Here is a 25,920-nt window from a genome sequence, read left to right as displayed (position 1 = left end):
TGAATATTGAAATAGAAGAGAGTAAAATTGAAACAAGCTCCACAGCCTAACTAGAAATGTAGATGAGGAAGAGGCAATGTTAAAACACAAAAGAAGTGCTTCCCTGATGGCGCAGTGGTTGAGAGTCCGTCTGCCGATGCAGGGGACAGGGTTTCGTTCCCCGGTCCGCGAAGATCCCACACGCCGCGGAGCGGCTGGGCCCGTGAGCCATGGCCGCTGAGCCTGCGCATCCAGAGCCTGTGCTCCACAATGGGAGAGGCCACAGCAGTGAGAGGCCTGCGTACCGTAAAAAAAAAAAAAAAAATGGCACACTAATTTGTTCTAGTGATGAAGTTTACCCCTCCCTGTTCCCTTGGTTATACCTTATGAATTATTTTATTATTATTATCATTTTACCAAAAATCTTGTTCACCAGATGGTATAGGCGCTCATAGCAATAGACAATATCTAAAAATAGCATTGCGCATTTGGTGAAGGTTGTTGAATTGAGCATTATTAATAGATACCTGCTTCTTTGATAAAACTTCAGAGGTTTCCAAAGGAGAAGCAACAGTTTTGATGGTCTTAATGCCAACATTACACAGAAAATGAAAACTGAAAATTGCAATGCTTTGCTCTAATAATTAACATTTATTTTAAAGAAAATTCAGTTTTGTAAAATAATTAAATTAAATGATCAGTGTCATTTTGAACTGGCTAGGTTTACAATAGTGTAGTCATTATGATTCCAAAACTCAACTATTAGAAAAACTCTTAATTTTTTTCTATTATAAAAATATGGTGCCTCAATTTTTTATTTCCTAGCTGAAACAGAAAAATCAGTATATATTCTCACCAATGTGTGTGCATGCATGTTTGTGTGTCTGACAGAGACAGAGACAGAGACAGAAGAGGAGAGATAATTAATGAATAAAAGAATGTTCTCAATTTTATATCATTGGTACTGTGGAAACATCAAAAATATAAATATTCACAGACTATAAGCAGGTATAATTACAGAGTTATTAGTGAGCATATAAATATAAATGTCAAACCTGTATAATTATCTACATATTCCTCATTACAGAGTTTATAGGAGGTGACAAATTATAAACTGTTATATAGACTGTTCTTGCCAAGTTCTCCATGACAGTATCATTCTGATTTTAAATCATCTTTAATTTTTAATCTTAACCCTACCAAAATACCCACTTTCCATCTTTCATGGATACAAGGAAATAGTACTCAAGTTGCTTATGTTAAATTCATTCTTGGAAAAGTATTTTGCTTTTACCTGTATAGACTCACTAATTTTTTTTTTACTGTTTTGTTTCCTGATTCTATGTTGCAAATAGGTTCCATTATACATTTTTTTTTTCAGTGCAATGTAAATTGGTTTTCAGAATCTCTAGGTCTGTAGAACAGGCTAGTTGATGTATCTCTAATTTTATGCAATTTTTTGAAGCTGTGAAAATACGTACTTAAAATTAAGTAACATTTTGAAATTTCTTAAAATGGCAAAGACAACTATTTTAAAAAGGTATTATAATAGGAAGCAATATTAATCATCTTTAAATGCAGCAAAATTTGCTTTTATATAGCTCAGTGGTTTCTCAAACTGTGGTCCCCACACCAGGAACATGAAACATCAACTGGGCACTTAGGAATTCCAGTTGCTAGGCCCTATCCTAGACCTACTGAATCAGAAACTTTGGAAGTTGGGAATGATTTTTTAAAGACCTTCAGGACACTCTGATGTATGATAAAGTTTAAGAACCACTGATGTTAAGGTACTTGATAAATAACTTGTTCCCTTGTACCTTCTACTGATCCACTCTACTCAGATATGTTAACTAAGTCAAAAAAAAAACTTAGTGATTTTAAAGTTAGCAACTGAACTGCCAGGTCAAAGCAGTAAATTTCTCTTCCTGATTTGTGCCAGATTAAGGAGAGAGCTTTCTTCCCTGGTTGATGGAAAGGATTGCACATTTCCCAGCAGGGAAGCAAAATGAAAAATCTGCTTTACAGCCTCTGCAGTTAGCTAGATAACTGAACCCCTAGTAAGGGTAAAAGTGGGGTTATATTAGAACCATGAGACCATTTTACAGATAAACCAGGGCAATGAAACATTGTCCCCTGGAAGGGTAAGCTGATTGATGGAAATATGTGCACTCTCCCCCATTTTTACTAAACACATCTCTTTAAAACATCAACTTCCTTCCCACTTTACCTCTATGCCCATTCCTGCCTCCTGTTTGCCAATTTCTAATGTAAACTCTTACATACTAACTTTTCACTCATTTAATGTTCTTCTCTCTGCAGCCTTTTTCACAGAGGTAGCCAGGCTTGTTTTCTGGAGAAGGGACTTGTACATGCCTCTGGTGCTGTTTGGTTGTTTATATTAGAAATTCTTGTCTGTCTTGCAGTTTTTAGATGAAATTCTAGTCTCTGTATGAAACTTCTTTCTATTCCAAGTCCCCAGCCGTTTTCTATTTCTAAGCTCTAGAAAATACAGATGTACTTCAAAAAAATCAGTCAAGTTTGCTTTATCTTTGACACAATAATACATCATCTCAAAGATGATAAGAAAGTATGTGTATGGGCCAGAAAGATTTATACTTTTACTATCTTTAGTCCTCAAAGGACTATGATATGCAGACAGGTTAAATAAATATACAGTAGTCATCCTTTAATAACTATATCAACTATTTTTCAAAATTGTAATATTTCAGTTTATCACAATATCTGTAAACTATAGTAATCATTTATTTTATTGGAAAGGCTAAGAGTTGATAAGAAACTCTTTACCTTGATCCCCTCTTTCTTCCTTGCTTTCACCACATACTTGTAAAAAACTTAAAATTACATATTCATGTATTTATATAATTTTACCTTTTTGGAATAAAAAGAAAAAAATGGAATCAGTCTGATAATCAGGAATCTTACCTCACGCTTTAAGATTATTGGTACATATCTAAAATCATTACAATTGTTGAAGACCCTAGACAGTTACTATTCTAAATGTCAAGAAGATAGCAATGGGAAATAAAAAACAGGAAAAGTCCCCACTTTCATGGAGAGTATATTGTAGTAAAATGAAATGTAACAAAAATAGTGAATAAATAAGTTATATTGTATATTAAGTGGTGATAAATTTTATAGAAAAATTCATGTTAAGGGGATGGAAATAAGGGTGCAGGCTGCAGTGTTAAATAATGTTTGGTGTAAGTTTCACTAATAAGGTGATATTTGAGCAAAGAACTGAAGTCAGGAACCTGAAATTAAATGCACAAGAACTCTAAAACATACCTTGTAAAGTACTGTGTTAGTTCTACATCACTGATTTGATCTTATTGTCTTATTAAGCATATTAACTCTCTAGAAGTTTAGTACAGAAAGGGAGATCTAGTGAACTGTTCATTCATTGAGATTTTCCTATGTAATTTTGAAACAGCAGTTCTCAACCAGTATTGACGTTTGGGCCAGATAATTCTTTGGTGGGGATGGAGACAGAGGGCAGGGCATCCCTGGCCTCTACCATTAGATGCCAGTAGCACACACCCCTACCTCCTCAGTTTTGACAGTCAAAAATGTCTCCAGCCACTGCCAGATGTCCTCTGGGCAGCAAAATTGCCCCCAGTTGAGAACTACTGACCTTGACTTAGGAAGACTCCTCAGGACTTTTATAACTGAGAAAGTAACATTAGCTTAATTTAGGGTGAAGCCAGGCTCATCTAGTTATTACCTAGAAGAGGATCTTTCCAACATGTCTTTCATGAGGTGTTAGTGGATGCTTAGGTGGTCAAATATGTTACTATGTTCTCTTCCACTCCTGGGAATTTTCAATTAACAATTTATTTGACAAACATTTATATTGCATTTACTTTGAGTAACTTTACAAATTTTAGCTTATTAATCTTTATAACAACCCTATAAGAGAGGTATTATTATTATCCTAACTTTACAGATGAGTAACTTGAGGCACAGAAAGATTAAGGAATTTTTCCAGGGGCTAGCAAATCATAGAGCAGGGTTGCAAACATAGGCAATCAGGCTCCAACATCTTATATTCTTTGTCACTATGCTCTCAGCTATCTAATTTAACATGTGACATATGTTAATATTTAGAATTAGCATTTTAAAGGCTCTGAGATATTCTGATTTAATGCATTTAGCCAATTTGGGGATCTAGTTTTTCTTTTCCAAATTTGATGATGGCAACACTTGAGTCATTGTTCAACTCAGACCATGAACACTTCCTCATATTCATGCAGGTCACATAATTTCACAGCAGTTGGTCATTTTGTTGTTGTTATTGTTCCTCATTTTGGAAGAGGGAAGCAGGTGTCTTGCTTGTGCTGAATGTAATACTAATGACACCAACAAAGGAGAGTCCCCTGGGCCAGATTTATTTAGGGGAAAGCTCTTAAATCAAATATTGAAATATAATTTATTTGTTAAAGAATGAAAATTGATGACCTGGTAGGTGGCTGTATCTTTCCACTGCTGAGTGAGTCTGCTGTGTTCAGTTTCCATTCCTGTATCAAAATCCCCAAAGCCCATGGGAAAGAGGAAAGACTTAACCCAATGTAAAGGTGGGAAAACAAGCCCTAGAGTCATACAGAAAAGTTCCAGCATCCTTGACTTTAATTTTTAGGGGGACTTTTCCATCCTGAGCATTTACCATATGGTTTATCTTTTTTTTTCTACAAATACACTTGTCAACTTTTGTATCTATTCATCTGGGCCCTAGGTAAGAACTTAAAATTAAAAGCTTGTTCTCTAAATGGATTTCCAAGTGCTATTACAAAGTATGGCAGGTTTAACAAACAAGTTCAATAAAAGCAGTCTCAAATTTGCTTCAATAAATTAAGAGGTTGCTTATACCCTCAGCTAGATAGCAGTTGTCCTATCTTTATCTTTTAGGTTATGACATTGCTTCATATGTGTTGATAAAGATTTTAATATATACATTTTGAACACTAGCCTTTTAAATCAAAATGCTCCGTCAAAACCCTTTCTCCCTGGATTACAAAGAGATGCTCTTATTTCACTGACAATCTATATTTCTAGTACTTGCTTATATTTTATTTCATTGTCAATTAGGATTTCTCAATCCTACCTAATAAATCCCTACATAACGGTGCATCTATTCGAACTCTGAGGAAAATGTAGATGTCATTCAGATGTGAAAACTTATTACAAGATTGAAATAGATTTCTAATGCATTTATCATTCATTTTTGTAGCATGTGATTTAAATCAGAAAAAAAATGATGAATGGTTTGACAGTTTCCACTCATATACACCAAACATAATACACTTCGACTAGTTTTCGGCTATTATGGACCTTAACATGCAATGTGACCTTGGTCTGGAAAAGCATGTTTGGTTTGCACAGAAGCTTAATCGTAAGAAGTCATAAGTAGAATTCTTCTTCTTTATTGCCCTTTTCTAGGACTAGGAAATTTACTGCTTGTGGGACAGGTAAGATATGAACAATGGGCCAAACAGAGTCCAGGGTTATCTCATCCGTGTGAAAACTGCTGCTGAAAATCGATGTGACCTCTGCTACACTGTCATCCCAATTCCCACCCTCTGTGTCCTATTTGTCTTTTGGTAGAAGCTTAGATCTGTGTGCTGTCTCTATGTGTCTCTCTTGGGCCAGATTATCAAAATGAATCATTGCCTGCATACCTCTTATATTTCTATTTATTTTCCTGGTGTTGACTAGGTCTGATGAAATATGATTCTTCTTGCATTTGATCCTCACTGCAGCAAGCAGCACCTAATTCAGCTGTGTCTATCTCTTTAAAGAAGAGTAATACTATTTTGAAACTTCAGTCTTCTATATAGCGACATTACAAACCATAGACCATACAACCTGTCTTCATAGTCAATAGTAATCTTACTTTCAGCCAATTTAATGACATTTCATTCATCTCCAAATACAAGACTTCGGATGATTTTAATGTAGTTCCAATTTTGTTTTATGCATACCTAACATATTGCTTTCGTTTTTAGGTATTTTGTTTGTAGAATACCCTGATCACTGAGGTTACATGTGTGTGTAGAGTAATACATGACAAAGAATCCATAATTTTAAGAAGTCTCCCATGATGCAAAATATTTATTCAAGAGAATCATTATATTATCTCGGAATCAGCAAGAAGTCAATGTTCTCACTTTGTGGTGGTTTATTTTGTAAAAATAGATCTTCCAGGCTACATAAATTCATCTTTAAGATTTATAAACATAAATATAAAGATGTTGAACCTCCTCAATTATTATTAATATTGATAGATCATAATGAAGTCATTCTACCTATTCACTTAATGCACTCATGTGCAGAAGACAAAATACTAGCTAAATACAGACTTCAAGTATCACAAATAAAGCAAAATATTGCTTCGTTAGCTGTTGAGAAATATCCCTTAGAGACATTAGAGCTGCTGCCTAAGACATATTTTAGAACTTATATTTTTAATGAGATATTTCCAATGTTCAAACCTTGTACTTGAAATAGATCACAGAACATGTGCTCACTCCCTCTGGAATACTTTGCCTCTTCCAAAACTACTACTGACAAAGAAGGAAGGGAAGGAAGGAGGGAGGGAGGGAGGGAGGAAGGAAGGAAGGAAGGAAGGAAGGAAGGAAGGAAGGAAGGAAGGAAGGAAGGAAGGAAGACATGTTCTATAAGAGGTTAGGGTTAATTTTACAAGCAAGTTGCGTTTATGATCAAAATATTATTTGTAAGTTTTACTACAAAACAATTCCTGGGAATATGTTCATTATAGTTTCCTGTGCTAAAAGAAAATTAGCAGGCTATTTTTTGCATACTATTGAATTCTTTAAAACTGATAAACATTTTGTATTCAAATAAGGTGAAACTGTTGATTCTCTAAAATAATCATTAGCATTTTTATCCCTATAGGTTTTAGAAAATTAGAAATTGTAAAGGTGATCTCTATCAAGAGTATTTTATTCAGAGATAATGCTATCCCATTAAGTAATCTCACAGAAGTTCCAGCAATTGTATGCCACAGCTTCCCACAAAAGAAATCCCACAGCAAACCATGATGACTGTGAAATCAATAGGGCTCAAGACTCTGCTCACTAAATATATAGGCTGCTTGCAATTGAAAAATGAGTTCTGTATGAAAAATCCATATTCCTATCCCTACAAAGACTAGACCAATAGCTAGATTTTTGTTTTCAAACCACATGAAAATTGGTTAGGTCTAGATTCAAGCCTAATTTTTTCCTGAATGAGTCTCAAAATATATGGGGTCACTGAAAATTTTTATGACCAGAGAGATACATATTTTCAAACATTGCTTGTGCTCAGTTACTGGTGAGTAGAGTAATTTTGTTTGAGGTGCTGTGATCAACTCATTGTGCACTGCTATTGAAGCCATTTAAGAATGCCAGGGTTTGTTTGGCTACATTCCAAGATTACCTCTGTAGCAGTTTATCTTTACATATATCAAAAAGGCCCCAATTCCTAATTACAGAGGAAACTTTGCTATCTGGTTCATACACCTCACAAAGATTTTCAACCAGAATTCAATTATATAGCCAAGTAGTTAGCTTCTCAAAATAAGAGGAGATTCCTTTTGTAATTAGATGTATCTGTGCAAAACAAATCTGAAATATCTTATTAGACAAAAATTCTATTGGTGTCTCTTCATATGAAGCTAAGAGGGAATCTCATGAAAGTAATTAGTGTGTGGGAGAAGTTAATATAAAAATATAAGGGGAGATAATATACACTTTGTGGTTTCACACATAGATGGTTATTTTTTTTCATAAGAAATATTCTTCAAAATAAAAGGTAACACTGGAAACAACCCAGATGCCAAACTAGTGAATGATTAGACAGACAGTCATGTATCCATGTAATAGAAAACTTATCAGCAATAAAAAGGAAAAAAACACTGATACATGCCACAACATGGATGAACCTCAAAAACATTATGCTAAGTGAAAGAAGACAAACACAAAAGATCACTTACGATATGAATCTATTTATGTAAATATCCAGAAAAGGCAATCCCATAGAGACAAAAAGTAGATTAGTGGTTGCCAGGAGCTGGGAATGGGAAAGGAGATTAATTGTAAATGGGCATGAGGGGTATTTTGGGGGTGATTGAGGTGTTCTAAAATAGATTTTTGGTAATGGTTGTACGATTCTGTAAATTTACTAAAACTCATCGATGCATACAATTAAAATAGATGAATTTTATTATATGTAAATTATACTTCAATAAAGGTGTTAAAATATGGAGATGATAGATATAGATAGATTTAAAGAGGAAAAAATAAAAAGCAATTAGTGTTTTACCAGGAAGTTATCTGATTATTTAATTTATAGATATTAATAAGCATGTCAAATTTGTTTCTCCAAATTTTATGCCAATTAGCAGTAAATGTTGGTTCATTTTTCACTGATTCTTTACTGAAACATTTATTTTGAGAAATGGGAGGCAGCTGGGAAATAGGTATGAATTCCAGTTATGAGTTTTCCATCATTTAGCTTTAGCAACAAAATCTTTATAGAGATAAAGGAAACATAGTGAAAATTTTGAGCTGTTAGTTTATGAACCTTCTGATATTAATTTTGTTTCTTGCAGAAGAGGTACCCGTTCAAATTCCAATGATGAAGTCACCCCTGGACAAGATCCAATTGACTCCTGGGCAGGCATTGCCTCCTGGATTCCCTGGACCATTCATTTTTGCTGATAGTCTGTCCTCTGTGGAGACTCTGTTGACCAACATTCAGGTCAACAATATTTCTATAAACAAAATAAATGTAATACAAGACATTAGCACCTACATAAATTATTTCATATTTGAGAAATTAAAACAGATAAGATGAACTGCATGTCATTTGCTGTATTTTGACAGGGTCTACTGAAAGTGGCTTTGGATAATGCTCACATCCAAGAGAAGCAGACTCAACAAGAGAAAAAGGAACTGCGAATGGAGCTCTATAGAGAGAGAGAAATTAGAGAAAACCTTGAAAGACAACTCGCAGTTGAGCTTCAAAGCAGAAGTAAGTTTAACAAGTTCAATATAAGTGAATAAGGTAAGACTGTGTTGGAGATATTTTCAGTAGTAATAGAAATATTCTCAGGGATAGCCAGGAACTGCTGAAAACAAATGACAAGCTAAGAATCAAATACTGTGTGCAATCCACAAGGTAAGATGTTTACACTATTTCTCTTTGTAATTAAACATAATGAGCAAGATCTACACTTCATTTTTGGAAACATGAATATTCTTAGTTCTCTCAAAATTTCACAAAATACTCCTGGAGACATATATATATATATATATATATATATATATATATATATATACACACATAGATAGATAGATAGATAGATAGATAGATAGATAGATTCAAACAATTCCTTATGTATTAAATGCTTACTCTTTTTCAAGAACAATATTAGATTCTGGTGTTAGAAGATAAAACTCAGTCCCTGTCCTTGAAAGATTTACATTTCAGAGGACTAGCACAACCAACCAGCTAATTATAAGACAAAGTGGAAAGAACAATGATGTACATCATATATGTTTATATAGAGAAGGGGGTAGTTAGCTCAGCCTGGTGGGGAATTGATGGTCAAAGAAGGTTTTCTGATGCTGACACTTGAACCTGAGTCTTGAAGAATCAGTAAGGCAAGAAAAGCATGAGAGTAAATGAGTGATCTGATCATTCTAGAACAATGAACATAGGCATGGAGGCAAGAAGCCTCAAACATGGTCAAATATATACAGTGTATTAATACCATGACTTTGAATTTTATGAAGTGAATGTTGGGGAATAATGCATAACAAAAGTAGAGGGTAAATTATAAAGGCCATTTTCTTTTTTTAACATCTTTATTGGAGAATAATTGCTTAACAATGGTGTTTAGTTTATGTTTATAACAAAGTGAATAAGCTATACATATGCATATATCCCCATATCTCCTCCCTCTTGCATCTTCCTCCCACCCTCCTTATCCCACCCCTCTAGGTGGTCACAAAACATCAAGCTGATTTCCTTGTGCTATGCAGCTGCTTCCCACTAGCTACCTATTTTACTTTTGGTAGTATATATGTCAGTGCCACTCTCTCACTTTGTCCCAGCTTACCCTTCCCCCTCTCTTCTACGTGTCCTCAAGTCCATTCTCTACGTCTGCATCTGTATTCCAGTCCTGCACCTAGGTTCTTCAGAACCTTTTTTTTTTTCAGACTCCATATATATGTGTTAGCATATGGTATTTGTTTTTCTCTTTCTGACTTACTTCACTCTGTATGACAGACTCTAGGTCCATCCGCCTCACTACAAATAACTCAATTTTGTTTCTTTTTATGGCAGAGTAATATTCCATTGTATATATATATGCCACATCTTCTTTATCCACTCATCTGTCAATGGACACTTAAGTTGCTTCCATGTCTTGGCTATTGTAAATAGAGCTGCAATGAACATAGTGGTACATGATTCTTTTTAAATTATGGTTTTCTCAGGGTATATGCCCAGGACTGGGATTGCTGGGTGGTATGGTAGTTCTATTTTTAGTATTTTAAGAAACTTCCATACTGTTCTCCATAGTGGCTGTATCAATTTACATTCCCACCAACAGTGCAAGAGGGTTCCCTTTTCTTCACACCCTCTCCAGAATTTATTTTTTGTAGATATTTTGATGATGGCCATTCTTATTGGTGTGAGGTGATACCTCATTGTAGTTTTGAGTTGCATTTCTGTAATGATTAGTGATACTGAACATCCTTTCATGTGTTTGTTGGAAATCTATATATCTTTGGAGAAATGTCTATTTAGGTCTTCTGCCCATTTTTGGATTGGGTTGTTTGTTTTTCTGATATTGAGCTGCATGAGCTGCTTGTAAATTTTGGAGATTAATCCTTTGTCAGTTGCATCTTTTTCAAAAATTTTCTCCATTCTGAGCATTGTCTTTTCATCTTGTTTATGGTTTCCTTTGCTGTGAAAAAGCTTGGAAGTTTTGTTAGGTCTCATTTGTTTATTTTTGTTTTTATTTCCGTTTCTCTAGGGGGTGGGTTAAAAAGGATCTTTCTGTGATTTATGTCATAGAGTGTTCTGCCTATGTTTTCCCCTAAGAGTTTTAGTGTCTGGCCTTACATTTAAGTCTTTAATCATTTTGAGTTTCTTTTTGTGTACGGTGTTAGGGAGTGTTCTAATTTCATTCTTTTACATGTAGCTGTCCAGTTTTCCCAGGACAACTTATTTAAGAGGCTCTTTTTTCTGCATTGTATATTCTGCCTCCTTTATCAAAAATAAGGTGACCATATGTGCGTGGATTTATGCCTGGGCTTTCTATCCCGTTCCATTTGTCTATATTTCTGTTTTTGAGCCAGTACCATAATGTCTTGATTACTGTAGCTTTGTAGTATAGTCTGAAGTCAAGGAGTCTGATTACTCAAGCGCCATTTTTTTTCTCAAGATTGCTTTCGCTATTCAGTGTCTCTTGTGTTTCCATACAAATTGTGAAATTTTTTGTTCTAGTTTCTTAAAAATGCCATTAGTAGCTTGACAGGGATTGCATTGAATCTGTAGATTGCTTTGCGTAGTAGAGTCATTTTCACAATGTTGATTCTTCCAATACAAGAAAATGGTATATCTCTCTATCAGTTTGTATCATCTTTAATTTCTTGCGTCAGTCTCTTATAGTTTTCTGCATACAGGTTTTTGTCTCCTTAGGTAGCTTTATTCCTAGTTATTTTATTCTTTTTGTTGCAGTATTAAATGGGAGTGTTTCCTTAATTTCTCTTTCAGATTTTTCATCATTAGTGTATAGGAATGCAAGAGATATATGTGCATTAATTTTGTATCCTGCTACTTTACTAAATTCACTGATTACCTCTAGTAGATTTCAGGTAGCATCTTTAGGATTCTTTATGTATAATATCATATCATCTGCAAACAGTGACAGTTTTACTTATTTTCCAATTTGGATTCCTTTTATCTCTGTTTCTTCTATGATTGCTGTAGCTAAAACTTCAAAAAGTATGTTGAATAACAGTGGTGAGAGTGGGCAACCTTTTCTTGTTCCTGATCTTAGTGGGAATGGTTTCAGTTTTTCACCATTTAGAACGATGTTGGCTGTGGATTTGTCAACTATGGCCTTTATTATGTTGAGGTAAATTCCCTCCATGTCTACTTTCTGGAGGGTTTTTATAATAAAAGGGTGTTAAATTTTGTTGAAAGCTTTTTCTGCATGTATTGAGATGATCATGTGGCTTTTATCCTTCAATTTGTTACTGTGGTATATCACATTGATTAATGTGCGTATATTGATGAATCCTTGCATTCCTGGGATAAAACCCCCTTGATCATGGTGTATGATCCTTTTAATGTGCTGTTGGATTTTATTTGCTAGTATTTTGTTGAGGATTTTTGCATCTATATTCATCAGTGATATTGGCCTGTAGTTTTCTTTCTTTGCGACATCTTTGTTTGGTTTTGGTATCAGGGTGATGGTGGCCTCATAGAATGAGTTTGGGAGTTTTCTTCCCTCTGATATTTTTGGAAGAGTTTGAGAAGGATAGGTATTAGCTCTTCTCTAAATGTTTGATAGAATTCGCCTGTGAAGCCATCTGGTCCTGGGCTTTTGTTTGTTGGAAGATTTTTAGCACAGTCTCAATTTCAGTGCTTGTGATTAGTCTGTTTATATTTTCAATTTCTTCCATGTTCAGTCTCAGAAGGTTGTGCTTTTGTAAGAGTGTGTCCACTTCTTCCAGGTTGTCCATTTTATTGGCATATAGTTGCTTATAGTAATCACTCATGATCCTTTGTATTTCTGCAATGTCAGTTTTTACTTCTCCTTTTTCATTTCTAATTCTATTGATTTGAGTCTTCTCCCTTTTTTTCCTGATGAGTCTGGCTAATGGTTTATCAATAGTTTTAGTCTTCTCAAAGAACCAGCTTTTAGTTTTATTGATCTTTGCTATTGTTTCCTTCATTTCTTTTTCATTTATTTCTGATCTGATCTTTATGATTTCTTTCCTTCTTCTAACTTTGTTTTTTTTTGTTTTGTTTTGTTCATTCTCTAATTGCTTTAGGTATAAGGTTAGCTTTTGCTTGTCTATAAATGTTTTAATTTCTCCATCAAATCTGAATATGATACTTGCTGGGTAGAGTAATCTCGGTTGTAGGTTTTTCCCATTCATCACTTTAAATATGTCCTTCCACTCCCTTTTGGCTTGCAGACTTTCTGATGAAAGATCAGCTCTTAACCTTATTGGGATTCCCTTGTATGTTATTTGTTGTTTTTCCCTTGCTGCTTTTAATCTTTTTTCCTTGTATTTAATTTTTGATAGGTTGATTAATATGCTTCTTGGCATGTTTCTCCTAGGATTTATGCTGTATGAGACTCTCTGTGCTTCCTGGACTTTATTGACTATTTCCTTCCCATATTAGGGGAGTTTTCATCTTTAATCTCTTCAAATATTTTCTCAGCCATTTCTTTTTCTCTTCTTCTTCTGGGACCCGTGTAATTCAAATGTTGGTGCATGTAACATTGTCCTAGATGTCTTTGAGACTGTCTTCAATTCTTTCCATTCTTTTTTTTTATTCTGCTCTGCAGTAGTTATTTCCAATAGTTTATCTTACAGGTCACTTATCTGTTCTTCTGCCTCAAATCTTCTGCTATTGATTTCTTCTAGAGAATTTTTAATTTCATTTATTCTGTTGTTCATCATTGTTTGCTCTTTAGTTCTTCTAGGTCCTTGTTAAACATTTCTTTTATTTTCTCCATTCTATTTCCAAGACTTTTGATCATCTTTACTATCATTACCCTGAATTCTTTTCCAAGTAGACTGCCTATTTCCTCTTCATTTGTTTGGTCTGGTGGGTTTTTACTTTACCCCTTCATCAGCTGTGTGTTTCTGTCTTCTCATTTTGCTTAACTTACTGTGTTTGGGGTCTCCTTTTCACTGACTGCAGGTTTGTAGTTCCCATTGTTTTTGGTATCTGCCCCAGTGGCTAAGGTTGGTTCAGTGGGTTGTGCAGGCTTCCTGGTGGAGGGACCTAGTGCCTGTTTTCTGGTGGATGAGCCTGGATCTTGTCTTTCTGGTGGGCAGGACTGTGTCCGGTGGTGTGTTTTGGGGTGTCTCTGTCCTTATTATGATTTTAGGCAGCCTCTCTGCTAATAGGTGGGGTTGTGTTCCTGTCTTGCTAGTTGTTTGGCATAGGGTGTCCAGCACTGTAGCTTGCTGGTCATTGAGTGGATCTGGGTCTTAGCATTGAGATGTAGATCTCTGGGAGCGCTTTTGCCGTTTGATATTATGTGGAGGTAGGAGGTCTCTGGTGGACCAATGTCCTGATCTTGGCTGTCCCTTTGTGCCCAGTGCACCAAGACCCTGTCAGCCACATGGCTCAGAAGAAAAGTTAAGAAAAAAGAAAGAAAGAAAAAAGTAACATAAAAAAATTAAAAAAAGTAAAAAAAAGAGAAAAAAATAAGAAAGAAAGTAGCAGCCAAACCAAAAAACAAATCCACCAATGATAAAAAGCACTAAAAACTATACTATAAACAAAAGAAAAACAAAACAAGGGACATACAGATCTCTAGGACAAATGGTAAAAGCAAAGTTATACAGACAAAATCACACAAAGAAGCATGCACATACACACTCACAAAAAGTGAAAAAGGAAAACAATATATATATCATTGCTCCCAAAGTCCACTGCATAAATTTTGGGATGATTTATTCTCTTCAGGTATTCCACTGATGCAGGGTACATCAAGTTGATTGTGGAGATTTAATCCGGTTCTCCTGAGGCTGCTGGGAGAGATTTCCCTTTTCTTCTTTGTTCACACATCTCCTGGGGTTCAGGTTTGGATTTGGCCCCGCCTCTGTGTGTCGGTCACTTGAGGGCATCTGTTTTTTGCTCCATAAGGATGATTTTAAAGGAGCAGCTGATTAGGGAGCTCTGGTTCACTCAGGCCAGGGCGAGGGAGGGGTACGGAATGTGGGGCGAGCCTACAGTGGCAGAGAACAGTGTGATATTGCAACAGCCTGAGGCACACCGTGTGTTCTCCTGGGGAAGTTGTCCCTGGATCACAGGACCCTGGCAGTGGCAGGATGTACAGGCTCCCGGGAGGTGTGGTATGGAGGGTGACCTGTGCTTGCACACAGGTTTCTTGGTGGCTGCAGCAGCAGCCTTAGTGTTTCATGCCCATCTCTGTTGTCCATGCTGATAGCTGCGACTCGGGGCCATCTCTGGAGCTTGTTTAGGCAGTGCTCTGAATCCCCTCTCCTCACCCACCCGGAAACAAAGGTCTCTTCCCTCTTAGGCAGTTCCAGACTTCTCCCTAGACTCCCTCCCGGCTAGCTGTGGTGCACTAAACCCCTCCAGGCTGTGTTCACGCCACCAACCCCAGTCATCTCCCTGTGCTCCGACAGAAGCCCGAGCCTCAGCTCCCAGCCCCCGCCCGCCCTGGCGTGTAAGCAGACAAACCTCTCGGGCTGGTGAGTGCCAGTCAGCACCGATCCTCTGTGCAGGAATCTCTCTGCTTTGCCCCCCCACACCCCTGTTGCTGCGCTCTCCTCTGTGGCTCCGAAGCTTCCCCCCCCGCCACCCTTATTCTCCGCCAGTGAAGGGGCTTCCTAGTGTGTGGAACCTTTTCCTCCTTCACAGGTCCCTCCCGGTGGTGCAGGTCCCATCTTTATTCTTTTGTCTCTGTTTTTTCTTTTTTCTTTTGCCCTACCCAGGTACGTGGGGTGTTTCTTGCCTTTTGGGAAGTCTGAGGTCTTCTGCTAGCATTCAGTAGGTGTTCTGTAGGAGTTGTTCCACATGTACATGTATTTCTTATGTATTTTTTGGGAGAAAGGTGATCTCCACATCTTACCCTTCCGCCATCTTGAAGGTCCACCCATAAAGGCCATTTTTAATCATGTAAAAGATTAGCTTAGACTTTGTCCTGTAGGTTATGGGAATTATTAAAAGATAAGCAGTGGAGTGATCTGGTCTGCTTTCAATCAGATAGACCACTCCGGTGTTGGGAATAGATTAGATGGGACTTGGAGTAAGACTACAAACAAGGAAGCTCTGTAAAAGTGGATTGCCCTCATCTAGGCTGTGGTGATGAGGGCTGAATAGGGTAGCATAAGTATGGATGGAGACAAAAGTGAGAGAATGGAAAATATTGTTCAGAAATAGAAATAACTTTCTAACAATGGGTAGGCATTTGATAATCTATAGATGTGGATAATGAGACTAGCTTGTATCAAAACCAGAGAAAATTCAAAACTTTAACCAATAATTTTCACCTCTTCCTTATACTTACCATAAAATACAAAACAGCAGCAAAAGTGACTATTGTGCTTTTCAGCTTCTTTCTCTTCTTCGCTTATTCTTCTGTAGAATAGTCACAAAACAAAAGTCAATTAAAAGAGTTAAAGAGTGGGAATGAGAGGCAAAAAGGGAGAGAAAATTCACAACCCAGATAATGCCTCCCTAAACTAGGAAGAATTACTCTAGTCGAGTGAAATCCACTAACTATATACTATTCTAATATAGCATATTATATTCTGAAATTTGCATCAAGAAATTGAAATTTTACTGTATATTTTCCTTAAGACCTAAGAATTACTAGTTCAGTTCAAAATGGAAATTCAGTCATTACATTTAAAAAGAATTAAACCTCTTCTTATCTTGCCAAAGTCATTAAATACTACTAAACAGAAGCTAAATTGTCTTTTTAAAGTTTTGAGAAATTAGTTTATTTCTGATATTTGGGATGCAATATATATTATTATGATTAGGAATCATAAAAGCACATTTCTTTAGTAGGGAAATTATTTATACAAAAGTACCAAATATGTTAAATATAATAACATTCACAAATTGACTTAGGAAAATCTACTACATATAGTAAAATTGGCTTCTAACTTTTAGGGATCTACTCATACCGATTTCTATTTACTAACTTCTTATAGAGTCTTCAGGTCTGTATTTATAATTGATATCATAACTATTGTCTTTTAAAAAGTCTTAGACATTGTAGATGTAATACTGTATCTATTATCAGATTTACTATGAAGCATTTATATTTAATAAATTTAGCAATTTTTATGATATAATAATAATACCACTAGTAATATTCTATCATCATTACTACTACTGTCATTACTGTCACTACTACTACTACCATCACTACTACTACTACTACTACTACTATTACCATCACTAGCTAATGCTTATCAATTGTCTGCCGTGTGCTAAGAACTGTTTTTGACATTTTACATCTTATGACTAGCATGATGAAAAGAAACTACTCTGTTATCCTCATTGATTTAGAGAAACTATCTGCTTCATCTCTATGAATCTCAGCAGCATCATCTATTACAATAGTTGACTGCATGATCACTTAAATTCCTTTCTAGTTGCCTAAATATCTCATACCCAGTAAACCTACTTTTTAGGACAAAGGGTGAACTCTTTATCTAAAGTCATATGATTGAAAAGAAAAATGGAGAAAATTGATATTGTAGTTGAAAAGTAATGTCTCCCCAGGTTTATAGAAAAAAATAGTAGCAACATATATACATATATAAAGAACATATGTAAAACTATATATATGTATATAGTAAACTCTCTCTCTCTCTCTCTCTCTCTCTATATATATATATATATATATATATATATAACTATGTATATTCTTACTATGTATATAGTAAGAATCCCTATGAGTATCTTTTTTTAACGAAAACATTGTTTCACACTTATATATTCCTTCTAACTACCTTTTTGTTCCTAGCCAGAATGTGTTACTTGAATTAAACATATGTTATAATATTCTTTGCAGTTTAAACACTTAGAAACAAAGAATGATAGAGCTACAGGAGAGCTTGGAGCTCATCTGTCTTGGTTCTTGACCAACTATATGGTCCCCAGGCTTTGAAACAACTACCTATAAAATCTTTGGCCCTCAATCTTTGAGAACTACTAGTTCTGGGATCTTGAAAAAATTTCTTGACCTCTCAAGGACTCAATTCCCTCATCTATAAATTGGAGATAACAATATCTTCCTTGCTGAGTTGTTGTAAGTTTTAAATGAGATATAGTCCTAGAAAAAATGTTCAGTACATGGTACGTCCTAAATAAATTATAGTTTATTTTTATATAATTTTAATGTAATATTCTGTGGCATTGTTTATAATATATGGAATCATAAATTTCAAGGGAATCAATATATGTAATGTTTTTGAATAAATAATTTTACTAGAAGCAAAATTTTGTCTTATCAAGGACATTGCTATACATTAATTTGAATAAATCTATGTTTTTGATTTAAATAATTTACTAAATGCTTTATTTGAATGATGATAATTAAGTATAATTATTATAGTAAAAGTTTTTTATGCTTAACCTTATTTAATAGTCTTTTATCAAAAATAATAGAAACCATATATTCTCGGTGTCTTTATTCCAAGATTTCCATCTTGTGATTACCTTAGTCCTCTGAATTTTTGTCGTAAATGAACATAAATTTAGATGAGTAAATAACTCTCTTCAAGTTGCTGAAGGTCATTTATATGAAAAGACATTGAACTGTGAGATAAATACAACTGAAACTCAAATTAGCATCATATTCACTTTAGTGCAATCAAAATATTTTAATTGTATTTGAATAATTTAAGATTTTTTAAATGTCATATAATTTATAATTTTGTTTAATGTTCCTTGAATATTTTTCTATTGTCCTAATATCAATATCTTAAATTTTTACAACTAATTTAGGAAGAATGTGAAGGTCGGTCTGCTTAGAACCCTGCAATGAACCACTATATTGCTGGAGCCCAGCAATTCTGTTTGAGAAATTATCACAGATTTCAAGGTTTCAGAGAATAGTAACAATCATACATTAGGGCAGTTAAAGTTTCTAGTTAAGACATAAGGCCTTGAGAGTTGAGTTATAATTGTTTTTACCTCTTCATTACCTTTTCTGTTTATGAAAGAAATGTTGTTGTGCCTTTACAGATTGCTTAACATAATCATTGCTGAAAGTTATTCTCTTTAAAATGTAGAGATAGATTCAAATTTAAATATATGGAGAGAGACAGAGTTTGATGATATGTGCATATATTTAAAGAGATAGATATTTGCCCTAAAAACTGGTAACATCTCAAATAAAGAGACCCTTGACACTGTAAGTTTTAAAAGACATACCATGTTTTTTCTTTTTCTTCCATACATCTTTTTTATTTTCATCTTTATTGGTGGATAAATGCTTTACAATGTTGTGTTAGTTTCTGCTGTACAACAAAGTGAATCAGCTATATGTATACATATATCCCCATATCCCCTATCTCTTGAGACTCCCTCCCACCCTCCCTACCCCACCCCTATAAGTCATCACAAACCAGTGAGCTGATCTCCTTGTTCTATGTAGCAGCTTCCCACTACCCATCCATTTTACATTTGGTAGTGTATATATGTCAGTGCTACTCTCTTACTTCATCTCAGCTTCCACTTCTCCCCCTGTGTCCTCAAGTATGTTGCCTACATCTGTGGCTTATTCCTGCCCTGCCACTAGGTTCATCAGTACTGTTTTTTTAGATTCCATATATATGTGTTAGCATACTGTATTTGTTTTTCTCTTTCTGACTTACCTCACTCTGTATGACAGACTCTACATCAATCCACCTCATTACAAATAACTCAATTTCGTTCCTTTTTATGGCAGAGTAATATTCCACTGTATACATGTGTCACATTTTCTTTATCCATTCATCTGTCGGACATTTAGGTTGCTGCCATTTCCTGGCTATTGTAAATAGTGCTGCGATGAACATTGTGGTACATGTGTCCTTTTGAATTATGGTTTTCTCAGGGTATATGCCCAGGAGTGGGATTGCTGGGTCACATGGTAGTTCTATTTTTAGTTTTTTAAGAAACCTCCATACTGTTCTCCATAGTGACTGTATCAATTTACATTCCCACCAACATCGCAGAAGTGCTCCCTTTTCTCCACACCCTCTCCAGCATTTATTGTTTGTAGATTTTTTGATCATGGCCATTCTGACTCATGTGAGAGGATAACTCATTGTGGTTTTGATTTGTATTTCTCTAATGATTAGTGATGTTGAGCATCTCGTCATGTGTTTGTTGGCAATCTATATGCCTTCTTTGGAGAAATGTCTGTTTAGGTCTTCCACCCATTTTTGATTGGGTTGTTTGTTTTCTCAATATTGAGCTGCATGAGCTGCTTGTTTATTTTGGAGATTAATCCATTGTCAGTTGCTTCATTTGCAAATATTTTCTCCCATTCTGAGTTGTCTTTTCATCTTATTTATGTTTTCCTTTGCTGTGCAAAAGCTTTTAAGTTTCATGAGGTCCCATTTGTTTATTTTTGTCTCTTACTCTAGGAGGTGGGTCAGAAAGGATCTTGCTGTGATTTATGTCATAGAGTGTTCTGCCTGCGTTTTCCTCAAAGAGTTTGATAGTGTTTGGCCTTACATTTAGGTCTTTAATCCATTTTGAGTTTATTTTTGTGTATGGTGTTAAGAAGTGTTTTAATTTCATTCTTTTACATGTAGCTGTCCAGTTTTCTCAGCACCACTTATTGAAGAGGCTGTCATTCTTCCATTGTATATTCTTGCCTCTTTTATCAAAGATAAGGTGATCATATGTCTGTGGGTTTACCTCTGGGCTTTCTATCCTTTTCCATTGATCTATATTTCTGTTTTTGTGCCAGTACCATACTGTTTTGATTATTGTAGCCTTGTCATATAGTCTGAAGTCAGGGAGCCTGATTCCTCCAGTTCCATTGGCTCTTCAGGGTCTTTTGTGTTTCCATACAAATTGTGAGATTGTTTTGTTCTAGTTCTGTGAAAATGTCATTGGTAATTTGATATGGATTACATTGAATCTGTAGATTGGTTTCAGTACCACAGTCATTTTCACAGTGTTGATTCTTCCAATCCAAGAGCATGGTCTATCTCTTCATCTTTTTGTATTGTCTTTGATTTCTTTCACCAGTGTTGTACAGTTTTCTGCATACAGGTCTTTTGACTCCTTAGGTAGGTTTATTCCTATGTATTCTATTATTTGTATTGCAATGGTAAATGGGAATGTTTCCTTAATTTCTATTTTTGATTTTTCATTGTTAGTGTATAGGAATGCAAGAGATTTCTGTGCATTAATTTTGTATCCTGCTACTTTACTAAATTCATTGATTTGCTCTAGTAGTTTTCTGGTAGCATCTTCAGGATTTTCTATGCATAGTATCATGCCATCTGCAAGTAGTGACAGTTTTACTTCTTCTTTCCAAGTTTGGATTCCTTTTATTTCTTTTCCTTCTCTGATTGCGGTGGCTAAAACTTTGAAAACTATGTTGAATAATAGTGGTGGAGTGAGCACCCTTGTGTTGTTCCTGATCTTAGAGGAAGTGCTTTCAGTTTTTCACCAATGAGAAGGAAGTTGGCTGTGGGTTTGTCATATATTGCTTTTATTATGTTGAGGTAGCTTCCCTCTATGCCCACTTTCTGGAGAGTTTTTATCATAAATGGGTGCTGAATTTTGTCAAAAATTTTTTCTGCATCTATTGAGATTATCATATGTTTTTTATTCTTCAATTTGTTAGTATCACATTGATTGATTTCCATATATTGAAGAATCCTTGCATTCCTGGAATAAACCCCCCTTGATCATGGTGTATGATCCTTTTAATGTGCTGTTGGATCCTGTTTGCTAGTATTTTGTTGAGGACTTTTACATCTATGTTCATCAGTGATATTGGCCTGTTTCTTTTTTGTGACATCTTTGTCTTGTTTTGGTATCAGAGTGATGGTGACCTCATAGAATGTTCGGGAGTGTTTAAAGACATACCATATTTTGAAACTCAATAAATATCTTTAGATATTCTGTGTTTTGAAATATGTATAGGAATAACCTGATGAATGATAAGAATATTTTTCTTAATCAATTTATAAAATATTTCATGCTATCACTAAATTCCTGTAGTCAAAGTAGAAAACAATCTTCCACCACTACTACCACCACCATAAAAATACATGTGTATTATAGAGCATACTTACTGGAGATGTGAAAGCAAAAATAAGTTGGTTGCGTGATTGAATACTCTTTGGTTGAGTCTAATGTTAATCGGAATCAAAAGAACCTAATCTTATGTTGACTCATACATTTATATATCTCTCTGAAACTGTATCTATGGTTTATAATTCATCAAAACCGGCAAACTGATTTCAATGACTAAGCCTTTGCAAACTATTTTCCTTTCCATATTTTAGCTACCATGCAAAAGCGCCTGAAGAAGGAGAAAAAAGCAAAGAGGAAACTACAAGAAGCCTTAGAATTTGAATCAAAGCGAAGGGAGCAAGTGGAGCAAGCACTTAAGCAAGCTACTACTAGTGACAGTGGATTGAGGATGTTGAAAGGTAATGTCTGTATTGCACCTTCACACTCAAGGTACACAAAGCAGAGAGAGGGAGAGAGCCAGGGAGGGAGAGGGGGAGAGGGAAAGGAAGGAGGGAAGGAGTGAGGGAGGGAGAAGCTTTGTCCAGGAATACAGTAATTAAAAAATCGATTTGAGGCCAAGTGCTTTAGTTCATTAATTAAATCTGTCAAAATAAGCCCTATTCTGGGAGATATAAATAGTCTAGGAACAGGAAATCCTGCTGCTTTTTGCAGAAGAAGTAATATTGATAACTTCCCTGCACTTAAAATGTAAGTGTTTTAGGTCCATTCGTGTTAAAATATGCTGATGTTTGGTGTACTTTATTTTAATGAGCTTTAGAATGCTGGTTCCTTTAATGCAGATTGCATCAGTGATGAGGGCTTAAAGAATGCCTGGTTGAAAATGAATGTTCTAAGTAAATTCCTGGAGCTCCTGTGAGAAGAGGTGCTTCTGTCATGAAATCTCTTAATTCCAAACTTTTCTGATTCCATTTTAAATGATGAAACCTCACAACGTAATTTCATTTCATAGGCTATTCAAATTTTTCTTTCAGAGCACGTTAACAGCTGGTATATCTAACTGATATGTGTACATAACAGGGATGAGCCTAAGAATATTATACACGTGAATACACATACTCCATAGCTAATATGACACACACATGAACTAAAAGGGGGTTGCTTCAAGTGTCCCATACTAAGAATGAATAGAGAATACTGTACAATGTTCAATCGTATTTTTACCTTTCCAAAAGTTCAGTTCCCTTTTTACTGTGACTGTCTTGGATCATTGTCCTCACAATCGATAGAAATGAAGAGGTAGATTGTTAGCTCATGACAGCCATGCCTCATTGAGACACAGAAGAGAGAAGATAAATAATAATACATCAATATCTCATACTGAGGAACATCTTAGACAGTGGGAGCCAGCAATGGGGCCAACATGCTATGCACTCTAATTATTTGAGGCTCTGAACGTGTAGTTCTGAGGAGGTTTGTCATTTTTCTTTTTACGTTTTTGAAATCCACCCATATGTGAATTCCACTCTAGCTCCAGTGTTCTCTGTTATAAAGGAAAAGCAGCTGTTTCTACAGTATGATGGGTAACTTGTAGTCAAATCATTTCTTTCTCACATCAGTCCTTGATGGATGATATATGGGTGTCTGTTATCACATTACCCAAGGGTGTCTGAGCAAATGTATATATATAGAAATGGCCATATTAAGCTATGCTTCATGTATATGAATAACTTTTAGATAACACATTTCATATTTAAAATTGAAAATAAAAAACCCAACTCTGTGTTTCTTTTTCTCAACTTTTTTTGAAACAATTCATGTATCTCTTGGCCCCTAGGACCAGTACTAAATAAAGACCACAAATAATAGCCTGTGTTTTGGTGTTCATGTGCATTTACCATAGAGATAATCTCATCATCTATCACATTTTACAAGTGGAAAATATACCATAAGGATGGGGCACTTCTACTTATGTAATTATATTATTATTTTTTTAATTCCACAGTCAGGGCATGTTACCTGATAGTCTGAGGGGGTTTTATGGACAGATTATTTTCCTGAGTTTTATCTTTAGAGTGTAAAATGAATAAAGAAGTATTTACTATATACCTGGAAATATATGCCCAATTGTAAAATTCAGCTATGGTTTATAATTCTCCCTCCTACCATTAAAAACATATAGACATACAAAAAACAAAAACAAAATGCCACGCCAAGTCTCATGTTATCTATAGGACCAAAGCAGTGGTGAACAGAGTTTTCACTTTAAATGGAATCAGGAAAAATAGAAATGTATCTTAATATTGAATGTCACTTCTTTCAGATACTGGGATTCCAGATATTGAAATAGAAAACAGTGGAAATCCTCATGATAGTACTTCTATGCAAGGTACAGTAAACAGTGTACTTCTTTCTGTAACTGCTTAATATGTGACCCCTGGGGGTGGGAAGGGGATAAGCTCCTATGTTGATACTTTTCATATAAGGAAAATAAATAAATAAGTTTAACTTTCTTACTTCATGATAGAGGAAAAAGTTTGCAGTGTTTATTGAGACTATGTATTTAGAGACTAATAATTTTACATACACAATGTGAGCAAATTTCTTGTATGTTTATCCATTAAAAGGATGTACATTTATATGTTAGGTATATTCTAAAAATGCAAAATGTGAATATAATTTACCTTTCAGAAGTATAAAATAATATGCTTTTTAAATCTTACTACTTTACTGTTTGTAAATGACACAGGTAGAATAATCGTAACCTATCAATATTTGCAAAGTATTCTAGGCAAGATTTTTATCAATATTTAAGTCCTGATGCTAATTTTAGATACTTTTTGAAACCAACTAAATATGAAAATAAGAGCAGGACTTGTAATACATAATTTACAGGATTCCCACAACTGTTTAGATCCTTTATAATATTTTTAAAAGTATTTAGTAGTAAGAAAATAGGGGAAAAAATCAATATAGTCTCATTGGAGCGCAAAGACAGCTAAAAATAAAAATTGACCACTGGAGATATTCAGTGTCTTTCTAATGCAGTTTTCTAGCCCTCTGTATGCAGATTACATTTATTTTCACATTCATGTCTCACTCTAATAAAAAAGAAAAGGATCTCCATGAGAAAACGATTTCCTAACTTTCAAAAAAGAAGACAACCATAGAAAGGTTGCCTGCTGGATGTTTAACTAATCAGTGCCTTTTCACGGTGTAATGACAGATATCTATGAAGGCAACAGAACTGGATGTGACTAAAAGATCCATGTGGGTTCATCTGTGGGTCACCATTTTGTACGGCAACTTCAGAAAATTTAGAAATCTTGACTCAGGTAGTTTTGCACATCATCTTTGCAAAACCAGGAGTGTTAGAGATCATGGATCTTCTGGTAATGCCTGATTCTGCTGCAGCTGGATAGAACTAACTAATGCATTAACTTTTGTGAAAGCATGCATGTTTAGCTCACTCAATAAAGCTTTTGCTGTTTCTTATCCCTCTTTTGCTTACCTGCTTTCTTCCCTCAACTTAAAGGCTCTGTTTGTGTGAGCAAAGCCAATTTGGATGGGACTCAGTGTTTATCCAATCAGTACACCACAGTGAAACATATAAATAAAGCCCCACTAGTTGTGGTTGCCACCATAGATCTAAGGTAGGGTTGAACAAGTCTGAAGCATTTGATCCCTTCTGAATCTGTGACACACACATATAGACCCAGTCTTTAAGGAGCATTGAGCTTGATTGAACCTTTCTTTGTGGGATGTAAGGGCAGCTTTGTAACTGTAAGAGGTAAACCATCACTGGGTTGTATCTTTTTTTTCCTTTAATTATCCTTCATTATCCTTTAATCCTATACTCCCAATTTATTGCTGTTTGTTTAATATATATATATGTGTATATATATATATATATATATATATATATATATATATATATATATATAATTCTTTTAGTTCACAGTAGTA

The 25,920-nt window shown here is 35.1% G+C and overlaps 1 protein-coding gene across 1 annotated transcript in view; it reads left to right on the top strand.

Annotated features, from left to right (window-relative positions):
• DACH2 (dachshund family transcription factor 2) overlaps window positions 1-25,215 on the top strand; it is a 617,297-nt gene extending 592,082 nt beyond the window's left edge. Inside the window, exons 9-13 of the mRNA XM_067722703.1 lie at window positions 8,612-8,760; window positions 8,886-9,033; window positions 22,269-22,415; window positions 24,278-24,343; window positions 25,181-25,215. Coding sequence (XP_067578804.1) covers window positions 8,612-8,760; window positions 8,886-9,033; window positions 22,269-22,415; window positions 24,278-24,343; window positions 25,181-25,215 — 545 coding nt within the window. The remainder of the gene's footprint in view (window positions 1-8,611; window positions 8,761-8,885; window positions 9,034-22,268; window positions 22,416-24,277; window positions 24,344-25,180) is intronic.
• Window positions 25,216-25,920: the final 705 nt, after the last annotated feature.

The sequence above is a fragment of the Pseudorca crassidens genome, chromosome X, assembly GCF_039906515.1.
Source record: "Pseudorca crassidens isolate mPseCra1 chromosome X, mPseCra1.hap1, whole genome shotgun sequence".
Taxonomy (NCBI): Eukaryota; Metazoa; Chordata; class Mammalia; order Artiodactyla; family Delphinidae; genus Pseudorca; species Pseudorca crassidens.
Note: the sequence above shows the minus strand (reverse complement) of the source record. Positions and strands in the feature narration are given on the sequence as shown.